This window comes from Montipora foliosa, chromosome 8 (assembly GCF_036669935.1).
Source record: "Montipora foliosa isolate CH-2021 chromosome 8, ASM3666993v2, whole genome shotgun sequence".
Classification (NCBI taxonomy): Eukaryota; Metazoa; Cnidaria; class Anthozoa; order Scleractinia; family Acroporidae; genus Montipora; species Montipora foliosa.
This window is the reverse complement of record NC_090876.1, coordinates 20,935,372-20,950,371: the sequence shown is the minus strand read 5'-3', so window position 1 is coordinate 20,950,371 and position 15,000 is coordinate 20,935,372. Positions and strand designations below refer to the sequence as shown.

At 40.4% G+C, this 15,000-nt stretch overlaps 1 protein-coding gene across 4 annotated transcripts in view; it reads left to right on the top strand.

Moving 5' to 3' along the window:
• Positions 1-15,000, top strand: part of LOC138013081 (pyroglutamylated RF-amide peptide receptor-like) — a 50,132-nt gene that overhangs the window by 22,297 nt on the left and 12,835 nt on the right. For 3 of the 4 annotated variants that reach the window (XM_068860044.1, XM_068860041.1, XM_068860042.1), the window contains 3 exons: positions 9,250-9,385; positions 12,645-12,909; positions 13,591-13,845. In XM_068860044.1, the coding sequence (XP_068716145.1) occupies positions 9,273-9,385; positions 12,645-12,909; positions 13,591-13,845 (633 nt within the window). In that variant the 5' untranslated portion in view covers positions 9,250-9,272. Of the gene's footprint in view, positions 1-7,867; positions 7,971-9,249; positions 9,386-12,644; positions 12,910-13,590; positions 13,846-15,000 lie in introns of those variants that run through there. The other variant, XM_068860043.1, reaches the window with a different exon arrangement.

Here is a 15,000-nt window from a genome sequence, read left to right as displayed (position 1 = left end):
GTTTAACAGTTTTCTAACAGCATTTTCATCCACAATTGGAATACGAGTTCCAACAGGTATTTCAAGAGGCTCAGGAGCTTCTTTGGTGCAATCCGTATTAATGGACTGAAAATATGCGTTGATGACATCTGGAGATAATACTGAACTACAAGTGTTCCCTGTGAGTTTCTCCCCGTAATTCGGTTAGCAGTTTCCCACCATCCTCTGGAACATCTACTGTGCTTCTCCCGCTCCTTGTTAACAGCATTCACCTGGTTCATGCGAATGAAAGTATTGATTTTCTCCTGGAGAATCAGGTTTTCCACATGGCTACCTCTGTGTGCAGTACGATATTAGAAAGGTGTTTAACCAAGGGGGACATGTAAAGAGGGTCTCTTGATTACACCTTGACACGGATTAGTGGGAAGCTCTCGTGGAACATTGCATACAACCTCGAGTTTAGCTAGACACTTTCTTCTGGATCAGTCGAGATCCAGTCAAAAGCTTTTAGTTTTGATTCCATATTGATTTTATGATGGTCTCTTGTGTCCCGAAAACTGATGTATTTTCTTTGAGGCTTTGTTGGAATTAAGGGCGATTCAGTGGCGACGAGATGGTCAGACCTCACGAGTCCCTTATGTGTTTTGCCTGTCTCCCAAATTAGTGGAGCGTTAGTCAAGAAAACATCAATTGTTTTTTCACCTTTAGTTGGAACCCTGACCATCTGATGCAGGTCGTGCTGTTGCATAAGATCCTTTATCCTTAGCTTGCTAACAGGATCTGCTCGCAGGAGTCAGATATAAATTCCAGGAGATCGTTAGCATCATAGATAGGGTCAGGTGGGTGGTAAACACAAGCTACATAATGATTCAGAATTATGAGTAGTGATCTTGCACCAAACAGTTTCAGAATCAAAATCCTCCTTGACATTGAGGGGCTTAATTTTCCAGTCATTCCTACAAATAACTGCTACCACACCTCCAGCTCTTTCTCCTGCGCGATCTTTACGAACCATCACATAACCATCGGGACAAATCGAGTGAGACAGAATTTTCTACTGCATCCATGACTCAGAGATAAAACAAATGTCGATATTATTAGTACTCAGTTCAGCATACAAAGCAGGGGCTGCGTCAGCTTTTACCAAAGACCGGGCGTTGAGGATCATACATTTTGGCACCAGCCGTTGGGCAGTTGCAGCTGACTGACTGAATGTGTGACTGCTACAGGTGTTGCGTGACGGCCGGCGTGGTTCAACAGTGGGAATATTGAAGAGCAGATTATTTCGCCTTTCTTTGACTTTCCTTCTAGCTCTGCAACCTCGATAGCCTCTTTTTAATTTTGTTGTTATTTCCAGTCGATGAAAAACTCGATTCCGTGCCCCCCATGTACAATTGACAGCGGTGAAGCACATCCCAAGATGTACCGAGTGACTTGATAAAATGTCTTGAAAATTATTTGCATAGCCGTGGCGTGAAACACAAAAAGCTTCTGAAGAACCAGAGACCGGTGTTGGAATAATATTTGCAAGGTTCCTTATGTTATTTCCAAGAGCATCTGGTCCTGGGCTGGTTTCCACGTCCATGGCCACTGTCAAATCGACACGAAAGGGACGGGATAGGCAGATATGTCCACGCTTTGTCCTGGCACTAATTATTCGAAATGAAGTACTTGGACTATGTAGCTTGTGCGGTAAACATTGTCTTCGAATGACCCTGCAAAATCCAAAATAGCCTCTTAGGTTGGTAGAAATGCGGGGCATTTTGAAACGATGTGGACGCCCAAAGGAAAAAAGCAATAAAAATTGCAGCAGTTCGCAACGTGGCAGTCATGATAGGCGCTAATTACATGCACTAAGATCCACCACGTCCGGATTATGAAAAGCAGACATCAAATTTTGGGAATGGCTTGAGATTCGTTGGCCCTCGTGATGAATGGAAAAACCGAACGTAAAACCTGAAACAAGGTGCTCTGCAATGAAAGAAGTGTACCCAGACAAAAAGAAAATACGTCGGTCAACCTTGACTGGTGTGGGTAGTTTATTTTGGCTGTGCTAATTGTGCCCCCTGGCTGCCAAATCCTGAACCACCTCCCCATACTTCATGAGGGCAGGGGCCTCAGTGGAGTACTTTTGGCAATAAATGCCCACAAAAATATGAAAACAGTTAAACCACGCATATAGTGTTAAAAGCTTTTTGGATTTGGCCACAGGATCAAGGCATATGGCTGGTGTTGCCGAGTTGCCTTTTGCACCCTTTACCGTTAACTGATAACGATCTTCCACTACTAGGTTAGTTAATAATAAACTAAACTCGAAATATTCATTGTTCCAAATCTTCTTCTCTGAGACTCTAGCATCAATTGCTAAACTTGGCGAGGTGAACAAACATTCGGGAGTGCTGGGTATACCTGCAATGCTAGCTTGTGTGATGGCCAGGGAACTGTTGACGACAGCTTCAGCAAATGGGAATGAAGAGGATGGACCCGGTGATGGACCTGGTGCTGGTGGCGCTGTGGTAGCTGAGCCAGCAACTTGAGCTTTTGGTGTTGAACTGTGTGGGGCCCCAACGGGGACCTCGAGCAGAGTGGCGGGAGGAGCTAAGCCTGGAGTTGAGGCACTGGTAGCTGGCTGAGTAGAGTCTGAAAATGCCAAGGACTGCGAATTGTCAGTGCTAGAACCACTGGCCAAACGTTGGATTACAGCATCCGTGGCACGCTGAACAATGGTGTCGATGATTTCAGCTGTCAGAGGGATCTCCTGTACACTTGCAGGTGTCTCCTGTACGCCTGCAGGTATCTCCTTTACCCCTGCCGAAGGACCGCTAAGGGAAGGAACAGACGATGGTCCACTGCGGCGAAACCTCTTTCTGGGAGACTGACTACTAGCTGCAGCTTGCAAAGCTAAGTTGGATGGAACACGGGCACGAGAAAAACGTCGAGTCGACATCTCTAAATAATACTAAATATAAAGGAGGCAAAAAGAAAGATGGCAGACTCAAAGCGTTCCAGAAAGTATGATCCATTTGAGAAAAACAATCCCAATAAGACTTGAGAAAAGAAAAATTAAGCAATTAAAAAAAATAAAATAAGATGATAGAAAACACACAAATAGCATAAAATAAATAGGGCAAGTAAAACCTCTCAAAGATAAAGTTGACGCTAAAAGCCCCCTTATCAACTGTCCGCACAAATTCAAATAATGTAACGTGGAGTACACCACATGACCTGAGGACAAAGAAACTGCAAGGAATGCACCCTGCATATAAATAAAAAGCAAGAGGATAACCCTCTGAAATGTGGAATACACCACATGGAAAGAGTACAATCTCCAACGAAAAACAAACTGCAAGGAGCACACCCTGCATACAAAATAAAATTGTAGGATAATCCTCGGCAACTTAGAGTGTAATGCATGATTTGAGGACATGGTCAGGCAAGGGATACACCCCGCGACCCAACTATGAACCACTTCTTGATCAAACTACGTAAGGATGAAACTCGCAGTAAAATTAGCGAAAAACAAAAAACCCCATGCCTTATGACAAATTAAAAGGTAGGACAAAGCGTTCAAAATGGCCCCGCGATAGCTAAGATACAACTGATACTGCCCGGCAGTTTTCAAATGAGCACCATCCGGTAAATAATAATCCTTAGCTGTGTGATTAACAACTCTTTGACGCCAACAAAAAAAAACATTGGGGGTAGAATCGAGTACCACACTGACATAATTGTTCAGTATCTCAGCTCTCTGCCTGAAGAGCGCCGAGTCAGGATGTGAGAGAGCACGAGGTATGACATAACACCAACCAACCACGCGCAAGGGAAAACTAGATAAAAGCAACTGAACCAGATCATCCAGCGCCGAATCGAACCTATCACTTCTGGCGGCAAAATAGCGAGGTCATTAGTGCCGATCTCCAGGATAACAATTTCAGAGGAAAGGGAATTGATTATACCAAGATCGAGAGTGCGAAGTTTGTGAATGGTGCGTCCAAAAACAAAGCGATGACGATCGAGCGTGGCGACGCGTGGGACAGGTTAAAAGATTGAATGAAGAAAGTAATCGCGACAAAATTAACAAGGGGGCAACAATACTAAATAACCGGCGGAATGGACGGAGACTAGCGACTATAAAGCCACATTCTTACCTTAAAACGTAGAGAGAAGTAAAGCGGTGAAAAAAGAATCTTGTTGCCTGTTGGATGGACGCGTCAGTCTAATCACGTGCATGATATCACAAAGAGGGGGTACTATTAATTGCCGATTTGCTTACCCCTTGGCATACACAGAGACATGGTTATGCATACAGAAAAGTACTACATGTAAACAATTGATAGAAAGCACTATGAGAAAGCATAAAAATCCTATTTGCCAACAAATATTTCCTTTCGTTCACGATTTGCCCATGTAAACAACAATGAAACAAGCTGCAGTGTTTCTTAAATCTTAAAATCAAGAAAACAAAGTGGTCATGGGTTTGAGGGATTATTTTATGATCAATGCGCCAATGCTGTCAACATTGAGGTGCAGGGATGGCGCAGTGGTGAGAGCCCTCGCCTCCCACCAATGTGGCCCGGGTTCGATTCCCAGATCCGGCGTCATATGTGGGTTGAGTTTGTTGGTTCTGTACTCTGCACCAACAGGTTTTCTCCGGGTACTCCGGTTTACCCTCTCCTCAAAAACCAACATTTGACTTGATTTGTCTTAATTGTTAATTTCGGTTTACAGTGTCCCCAATTAGTGCTCTAGGAATAGAACGACTAGACACTTAAATAAAGTTCCTTTCCTTTCCTTTTCCTTTAACATTGGTTTCGTATACATAAAGATTCTTAGGAGGCAGTGTGGCCCAGTGGTTAGGGCGCTAGCCTTGAGATGCGGAGATCCCGGGTTCAAGACCCGCTCTGACCACTCGTTGAATTTGATCCTGGTTGTCCCTGGTTCAACTTCCCAGCTGCACTTGTAAATAGCCAACTGGTTTGCCTCCGGCCGGTTGAGATTCTTAACAGTTGTCGTTGTTCTGTTCCGTCGTTTCGTTGTGTTTCATTGGCCCTGAAAATCCCCTATGGGGAGCGGTCAATCAAGTATGTATGTATGTAAATGCGTTAAATTTCAGCCTTTTTTGAAATGAGAATTTGAGTTATTCTGAAACCTTAAATCATTTTTTGCCGAGTTAAGAGGTGGGAATCAACTTGACAAGTTATAATTGCAAACTAAATTTAACTTGTCTACTGTATCTAATCTAGCACCCAAAAGCTTAATTTCACTTCAATGAAGAAAAAGAATTGATGTATAAAATGCCCAATTACAATCACAACTTAGCACTTTTGATCTACGGCTCAAAATATCATTCGCATTATTTAGGAATTACTTGGTTGCAAGAATAATAATAGCATGAGAAACGATCTCCATTCTGATTGGCTAAGAAAACTGCGGCTCTTCAGATACCAAAGCGCAGTATTCAGTGCAAAAATTATTTTGATTCTTCAATAATCAAGAAAGCCACAGATAGCGAATTAAATGTGATTCCTGAATTAAGCGATTTTTGGCGTGATGAGTGTGGGTTTTATGTTATTAATTTTAAACAAACAGATTCCGTGTTGCCATGCTCCTGTTAGGTGATAGATTACAGATGACGTCAAATTAATATGCAGCGGTCGAAATGTTCCAGACTGTTTACCTGTGTCTAGTGACAGGCAGAATATTTTTTTTGCCTGTCTCTACCAACATCCAACTTGAACAATATTTGATATTATTCTATTTTCACTTTTAAAAACTCAACTGGGGTTGTACAATCATTAATAATAAATTGATAGAAAGCAATGACCTTTTGTTGTCAACTTATTGTCTCAGCCTATTGGCCCATAAGCATCTGCTAGTCTCCTGGTTTTCTTAGCATCATTCCACTATATAATCCAATGGCAGGCTCGGGGTTAAAGTTCTTTACAGTTACCCTGCTAAGGGTAAAATGCATGAGGTCATTAAGTGACTCTTCTTTGCGTTTGCACCTCCAGTCACATTTAGCTCTATTGATAAGACTGAAACCACGTTCAACACAAGACGTTGAGTAAATCAAAACTAACAATATCACAGCCTGAGATGAATTTGTTTCTGCTTGTCTTATCAAACTCTTTCCAGTAAGAACAAAACATCCTTCCATCCTCTGCTGACAACCACGGGCGTCCATCTTTCCATTTCTCGTTGAACTTGAATACTCGCATATTATGTTTCGTCGTCGGCGTTTCCAAATTCTCTTCTACGTGTACTTCTTCAACTTAAGCACATTGCTTACGGGTCAGAAAGCGATCCATATTGCAAACTCACGCTTGATCGGCAAAGAAACGCGGGAGCTGTCTTTGTTATGCGCACTACAAAGATTGCATCATCTTGCTTTTATTGAGTAGAGTCTGGTAACTACTCCGCGAGAGCTGCACGAGTGAGAACGACTTCGGGTGGAGAAATGGATGAAGATATTATTCAAATCGACAAATTCTGTATTACTAAGGTTTTCTTACCTGTCGCCAGCGACATGCATCAATATTTTTTACCTGTCAATCCCTAAAATTACCTGAAATCGACAGGTAAACAGGCAACATTTCGAATCCTGAGTGGTGAGAACAAAAAAGTGGCACACGCCGAGTGTGTCACTGATGTTCTTACCACATTTTCATGATTTTGGCGTATTGTGTTATCTATTAGGGACTTAAAGATCTACGACGCGGTAGTCAACAAGAGCGCCACGAAACAACAATATCATTGGTTAAAAGAGGAATAATAATCGTGTTGCACGTGCGGCACGCATTTTAGTACATAAAAGTGCGGTTCTCTGCACGAAAACGACGTGAAATCACCAAATCTTAGGTTTTGACGACAATGTGAGCGTTCAAATGTGAATATTTCGTTCTCTATTTGTGCTCTAAAGCCACTCGTACCAATTTATTTTTAGGATACTTCGCCCACATTGTAGGACGCGAACGAGATGGCCAAACCGCGAGAAGCTTACGATAGTGCAACGTTATATTTTGAGGTGACGTTTTCGTCGACGTCGGCGTCGTAGATATTAAACTCCACCGAACAGACGCACAGCAACTTAGAATCTATTTGTTTTATATATTAAAGAATTCAAAGTCCTTGATGAAGACGTCGGCTGTGCGTCTGTCCTCTAATATGTCATAGATTAGAACCAATCAAAATGCGTACATCAATGAGCTTATTGTAAGTAAGCACATGCTTTTCTCGTGCAATTTCATGCTGGAATAAATGAGCACTCCTAAAGTTTTTTAAGAGTACAAACTGAACCAGCCCTACGAGCACGTGCACTTTTCTTCGTATCTGAAAAACGTACCCGTATTTTCTGAAACTGTGGCAGCTCGAGAAACAATCGCCACCTTAAATCGTTTAAGTTTTGTTCATTACCTGGCTTGTCCTCTTTTGTCGTTTGCCCTACATTTCGATTTAAATGCTTAACAAAGTGAAGTAGTTCTTCTTGTATTTTTTTCTTTTTTGTCCATGTTAATTCCACCTCTATAGTGGACATTTGAATTGCATATGTTCTGGAATGAAGCTGCATTTGCTTTTTTTGGTGGAAAAGGGAGTCCAAACTTTAATTGAACCTCGTGTAGGCAATAGTATCATATTTTGTTCCGGATGGCTGTGAAGTAGTTGTGTAGAGTTTAGTATTTTTTATACCCACGTTTCTCTCCGATAACTGAACGTGATATAACTTAGTTAGCTTCTTAGATCAATATCACTTGTTAAGCATACAATTAAAAGATCAATATCTTCCTTCGCAAGCCAATCAAATTACGAGTTTTTTGCATTTGTCATTTATGTTGCGCCACCAGTTCAATGAATATTAATTAAAAATAAAAATAAAGGGTAAATATATATTGTCGCAAGGACCTTTCTCAGTGACGTTGCAAAATAACTGGCTTCAAGGTTTCTAATGCAGATCTTGTATCGCTTCTGAACAATAAGAAGTTGAAATCCAGTGGGTAAGCTCTATATTTAGTGATGTTTGTCATTTTGAAAGGGTTTTGCATCTGGAAATTCAATGCCTGAAGATAGTTGATTGTGGCCTTTCGCCACTAAAACCGAGGATTGCCAGCCTTTACCTAAATTCTTCAGTTTTTAATTCAGCCGTACCGTTTCAAATGGATTTTTGTGGCATCCAATGAAAAATTACCATTCTGGACCAAGTTGCAAAAATAGTGGATGAAATGTTAAAGTTTAATTTAACACCTTTTATTATTGCTGTTTTTTGACGCCATTAAGTAATTTTTTTTTAGTTTATCACCTGCTTTTTTCCTTTCTATCAAAGTGATTTACTTAAATTGTCAAATGCAGCGATCCTCTCATAGTTTTGCTTACGCGGGAATCGCTAATATAATAGATGTTAGCGACTCCGCCCGATACAATAATATAATTTGTCCTAACAGGCCCCCAAAAAAATGCAAAATCGCGATCCAGTGAATATAGAGGTTGTAAAATTCGAAAACAAAAAAACAGTTCATGGCAGATCGACATTTTATTTCGCAGCAGTCAAGGTCGACAGTAAGGTAACAAATGAACTGCTGTTTCGTATTTTTACAGTTTAAAACATTGTGGAAACTAAACATATCTTTAGTTCTGAAGACCTCGATTGATATCAAGAGGATAACATACATGTAGATGTCAAAATATCCAAGCTTCTTGCAGTAAATACAATCGAAAGTGAACTGAATTTTTAGCGATGCCAGTAAATTTTAGAGCTTACCTAATCGACATGTTCAATGTCGCGATCAGGTCAAATTTCATCCAATCATAGGCCGGGAAAATGAGACAACTATACTGCGCAAGGATGGCACAGTTGGTTAGTGCACGGCCTTGGTGCAAGAGGTCCTGAGTTCGATTCTCGGATCTCGCATCCTTGTTTCGACTCCTTTCCTTTCCGTGTAGCTACGTAGCTTTAAATACCCGTAAAACGGAGCACTGATGGAGTGGGGGGGAGTAAAATGAGTTCACCGTCGACCTCAGATTTGTCAGTGATTAAAAGTTACTGTTACGAGTTATCGACGTTAAACAAGGTCTACTTTACTTTACTTTACTTTACTGCGTTATATTAGCATCTCTCTCTTAAATGAGGATCGCGATACTGACAATTGAATTAATAATGATAATAATACTTGTTCACAAAGTATAAATAGAAAACTGTAAATCGAGCTCACGGCCAAACCATAGGAGTGCTTCCCGACTACATTTAACATTTAATTCAATGACTTAATTTTTCATTAGGTTACTGGAAGACAAATGCGATCATGGTTACTTCCTTGGATGTTACATTGTTGACAATCAAGTCATTAATCTTCCTTGCAAGTATCACAGGAAATCTACTCGTCATTTTTGTCGTTACTAGGAATCGGGATATGAGGTAATTCTCAGCACCACCATTTCTGGTTCTAGAATAGTGGTACACTTGCCCACTTGTTGTTTCCCTAATAGCGGAGCTCCGCGCGCGCAGCACCATAGTTAAGAAAAATATGGTAACCCAGCGATGCAGGAAATTTTGGTTTTAAAGCCATGTCGTTATCGACCGCCCGTCCGTACGTCCGTACGTCCACCCCTCCATGTATGCCAATGTCACCAGTATGCTAGTTTACAACATAGATCTTTGATGTTTTGATCAATTGACACTTGTCAAAACAAGGTATCCGCTGACCAGTATCACTTGACCATATTACGGGCTCAAGCTTAGAGCTCACCGACGTCAGCTGTTTTTTGAAGTCGATCGCTGACCAGGTACTGGTTTTCGATTGGATTGCACGCTGAACGCAGGTTAACTCACCTAAATAAAAGCGAGGCTTCTTTTTTCGCGCGCTTTCTTTGCTCGACGCGGCTACACGTCCACACTACGTCAAATATAGTTTTTAGACAGTCAATGCTCTTTGTGTTCAGGTGGGAAACGGTTTGGAAATTGTTTTCTTTCTGTATTTTTCGCTGGTTTCAATCCAGTTTGACATATCATGATAGCTGTGGTCCACACTGGCAGCTATGCAGTTATTCAAGTTAAGCATCGGCGGGATGTAAACTTAAAAAGCGTGAGTGTTTATTTTTAATTTGCTTAGAGCTGCTTTTTTCTCTGTATTGCAATTTTTGGCATATCTTTAGAAGCTCTGATAAGGTTACATGGTGCCTGGAGGACCTATGACTAGAACTGAAACGAAAGAAGAGCGAGAAAGAACGACAACGACAAAACAGAATACCAGTAATATCTCATACTTGGTGGAAGAAGTTACTCCACAAATTCTTTCCTTGGGCACTAAACCGTTTGTTTTTTAAAAAAGTGGTTTAATCGGTTTTTCCTTTGTTCAGGAATGAAACTCGAACTGATTTTTATTGTCAACTGGGATTAAATTACAATTATCTGTACTATTTTTGATACAAAGATGAAGTTGAATTGTTTGTTTTCCTTTAAAATCTGAGCGAACAAGTGCTTTTTTAATCGGTTTGCTCAAGGTGTTTTCGATGTGCCTCGACAGTGACAAGAATCGCAATGAGTTCTCCTAAAAATAGGGGGAAATTTCACTAGCTTTGGTTTTCAGAAGTTTGTTAAAGCACCTAAAGGTAATTTAGTGTTGGAGCGGATGTTGTTTGAAGGTCGTCCTTTCTTGGTTGCATTGCCGTATTTTCCCGATTCGTGTTCCAAGCCAAGCTGGCTTGTTTCAATGAAATAAATCAAAATGTAAATGATCTCGTTTTTGGAGATAAAGTGGAATAAAGTACCTCGGTAAAACTCTTTTTTTGGCCTTGAACTGACAAGGTTTTTTTTATGGTTTCTAATTCTAGCGTGATTCCGATTCGCTGGGTATTAACAGTTGACTCTGAAATGGCTTTTTTTGCCATTTCCATTCCCTCCCTGAGGGTGTGCTTATTTTCTTTTAAAACTCATGCGGTTCAAAAAAAATTAATTGCCAAAATGGTAAATTCCAAAGTAAATTTCACTCGAAAAACCGATACCGCACTCATTGCTTTGTGATTCGTGCAATATGGTTTTTAGCGTAAAATTTACCATGGAATTCACTAGTCAGGCAATGAATTTTTCTACAGAAGAAAGCAAAGAAAATGATTTAATTATTAAAACAGCAACCGGAAACATCAAAACGTGGACAATTTGAAACCTTTCACTAACCCTAAAGGCAGTAAGAATAATTAACCAGGGAGCTCCGCTTTTAGGCTTGGCTAAATCTATATATTAAACCCTACACATTGGGACACTGTAAAAGAACAGACCGGTGAAGAAGCAATGTTAGTGTTGGTGAATTACTTTTAAACGAATTCTGATTGAACATCATAATTTTTGTATGTGTCGAGTGTTAGAAAGACGCTAGATGATAATAATAATAATAATAATGATAATAATAATAATAATTATTATTACTATTATTATAATTATTATTATTAGTAGTATTATAATAATAATAATAATAATAATAATAATAATAATAATTATTATTATTATTATTATTATTATTATTATTATTACTAGAAAGCATTTTTTTCGCCGGATCAGGCATTTCATTTTACGATTTTGATAGCTGCCAAATACAATCTGCAAGTCAAATTGATGTCGCAAACCTTTAATTATATAATTTCCGTGTTCAGAGAAATTGTCTCCACAACCAAAAGTCCATTACTCAAGTGTAAGAATCTGTTATCAGGTTTGCGGTTTGCTGCTAAACAAATTAAAAATAAACACTCAGCTTTAAGTTTATATCCCTCCAATGCTTGACTTGAATAACTACGTAGCCACCAGTGTATCCTGACCACAGCCAGCTATATTATGTTAAACCCGGATTGAAACCAGGAAAAATGCAAGAAAAATGTATTTTCTAAACCGTACCTGACAACACGAAAAGCATCGACTGTCAAGATCTTTTGTTGACGTAGCATGGCTGTGTAGCCGCGTCGAGCGAAAGAAAGAGCGCGAAAAATTAAGCCTCGTTCAGGTGTGTGTGAGTGTCTGACCTTGCTTGAGACTGCGATCCATTCAACAACCAGTCACTGGTCAGCGGTCACCTTAAAAAAAACAAACAGCTTACCTCGATAAGTTGCAACTTGAGCCTGAAATATGGTCACTTGATACTGGTCAGCGGATAACTTGTTTTGACAGGTGTCAATTGACGATAACATTGATATCCAATATGAAAGTTGTATGCTGTAAACTAGCTACAGTGTCAACTGGAGTATTGCCTCGATTAACTCTAAACTTAAGCCCGTGATATGGTTACGTGATACTGGTCACATTGGCATACATGGAGGGGCGGACGTACGTACGTACGTACGGACGTTCATGACGTTATGGCTATAAAACCAAATTTTCTCCCATCGATGGGTTACCATATTTTCTTAACGATGGTGCTCCGCGCGCGCGCCTTCGGCGCGCACGGAGCTCCTGTATTAAAAAAAACCTTACTCTGGGGTGATGGACTCTTGCCATAACTCTTCCTATGGCATGCTATTTAATCCCACATCGGGGGAAGGTCTATCCGTCTCTGATTCCTCAGTTTAAATCAAACCTCCTAGGGAAATTAGATCTACAATTCGCAGTACGTCGAAAAGACGTTGAAAGATAATAAAAATGATACTCATCCGAAACTCTAATCTCCATCGAAGTTCCTTTTATTTTACAGGACTCCATTCAATTATTTACTTGTGAACCTAGCAGTTGCAGACATCGTTTATCCGAGTTTTGTGCTGTTACACTTCATTGTAAGCCTCATGATTATATCGGCAGATGAGATGCCGGGTAATGCGATCTGCATGTTCCTGAGTAAGACGGCGTGGACTGGAGCTATTGCTGGTGTTATCACTATGGTTGTGATCGCTAGGGAACGTTACAATACCATAGTTCATCCACATGGAGACAGAGGCAAACTTACCACCCGTAATTTGAAAGTATGTCTCTTAGATAATACAACAGATATTCTCTTATTGAATGCTTGTATATTGGAGGAACTAATGGGGTCCAATATACCGTCCAGTGCCATGATTTGGCAGTTAAGGTGACTGTACACAGCTTTCAAATAGCCATGCATATTTTCATTTCTGCCATATTTATGCAGTTTTTCGCTTGAGGCTCAAACTTGGCCACCGATAAGTCATACAACGAAGGTTTATCCTTTTAACAGTTAATCATCAAAATTAAAACAAGGCCTTAAGGATGCTTATTCCTCATTTATACAAAATTCACTCATAGGTTTTTTTGCAGCATTTCCTTACTTTACATTTCAACAGACAGATTTTTCGTGACGGGTTTCCGAGTAATTTGGTAAAATAGCCAACAGTTGTTGGTCTGAACTTTTCTTGCCCATGCGCATGCGCAGCTTTTTGCTGGAATCCTAAGTAAGATTTTTATACACTTCTGAAGCACCATGACGTTTACGTAATGGAAGCGAATATATACGGCGTTTCCGGGAAGGAACAAAAAGTTTTTTTCTTTAAAATCCGCATCTGCCTTTAGAATACCACTGATCGCGGAAAAAAACCGTGTTCAGCCACCTTAATTAATTAGGCAATTTTGTACTTGGAATGCTTGGACTCTCGATTGTTAAGAGTTTCACTTCTTTCAATTGACAGATAATAATTCCATGTACTTGGATATTCGCAGTGATTTTTATGATGCGTGGGTTGGTTCTTCAAGGTTTTGGAAAAGAGTTAGGTGTGAGGTCATGCGAATATTTCTGGAAAAATCAAAAGTTAAACATGGCTAATAGCTTAATTTGGCTGACCTTCATCTGCATTTCTTTCCTGCTGATCGTTGGGTTGTACTCCACTGTTGTGTACACTTTGTGGTTCAAGCATCGTGGAGATAATGAAGTTGCAAATCAACAGGTAGGAAAGGAATATATACTGCATTGTTATTGATATAGATCTTCATGTTTTTCAAGGGTTTATGACATGTTAGAAAAGCTATTTGCGCCCGTGGCCCCAACATATGAATATACTTCTATATATTTAGGCAAGCATAAAAGCGGGATTTCTTTAATTATTGTTCATTTATGTTTTTCTTTTCAGATATTTTATAACTAGGCTCATTACCACACGACCAGTGTGGCGTGCTCATTGCTTTAAATTATTCTATTCACCCGTGCTGTCTCTTGCTGTTATCGCCGTTTCTTGCCACCGTTATTGAGCCTGTTTTCTCGTAATCGTGCTTGCTCTTTCCTCTCCTGCTTGTCCCGATTTGCCGTTGTTTTTTAGTGAAATTTCGCCCGTTTTATCGTCTTTTCAGTCTCTCTCTTTCATGTTGAGCATCGCTTACTCGTCGCCTCTCTCTCTTACTCTCTAGATTTCTCATTCTCTTTCTCCTTTTTCCTCTTTGTACGACATTAAAAATCCTCAGTACGCTGGCCACGCAATTTTCCGGCAAAAACCGCGGATTCCAGCAGTCAAACATTCTGTGTATTGGCCTACATGAAAAGTTGAGGGTAGGGACGGACGGTCGTAGGATGACTTCAAAACCAAAATCAAAATTCCTCGCATCGATGGGTTGCCAAATATATTCTTGCCCAACCTGCTCCGCGCACGCACCTTCGGCGAGCGCAGCTCCGGGACTTTTTGTTCTGGTTGGAGTCCAAATGGTACAGCACATGTCACGGGAAAGCTTCCGAAGAAAAATTGAAATTCTCAGACGTATCCCTCTTTGTGTCATTCCATCCGATATGATCGGAAATTTCTGTACCATTTGTCAGCTTCATTTCAACAAGTACTACGGTGACCGTCGATTTTCCCGCCTGTTGACGACCACTCAAGGTGGCGTCCTCCTTTGTAGTTTGCTAATTTTGAAGTCATCTTCTTCGGCACCAGACAATGTCTTAGTCACAAATGTGCAGGTAAGCCGTTAAATGATCACTTTTAAGAGTACGTTTCCTCCTTATGCAGTTTTGTTTCGTAGCGCAGCCAGAAATACAAGCGCTCATAGTTTTAAACGTAGTTTTGTTGAACCTCTCCACAACGGCCACCTTGGGCATAGACGAAAATGGCCGT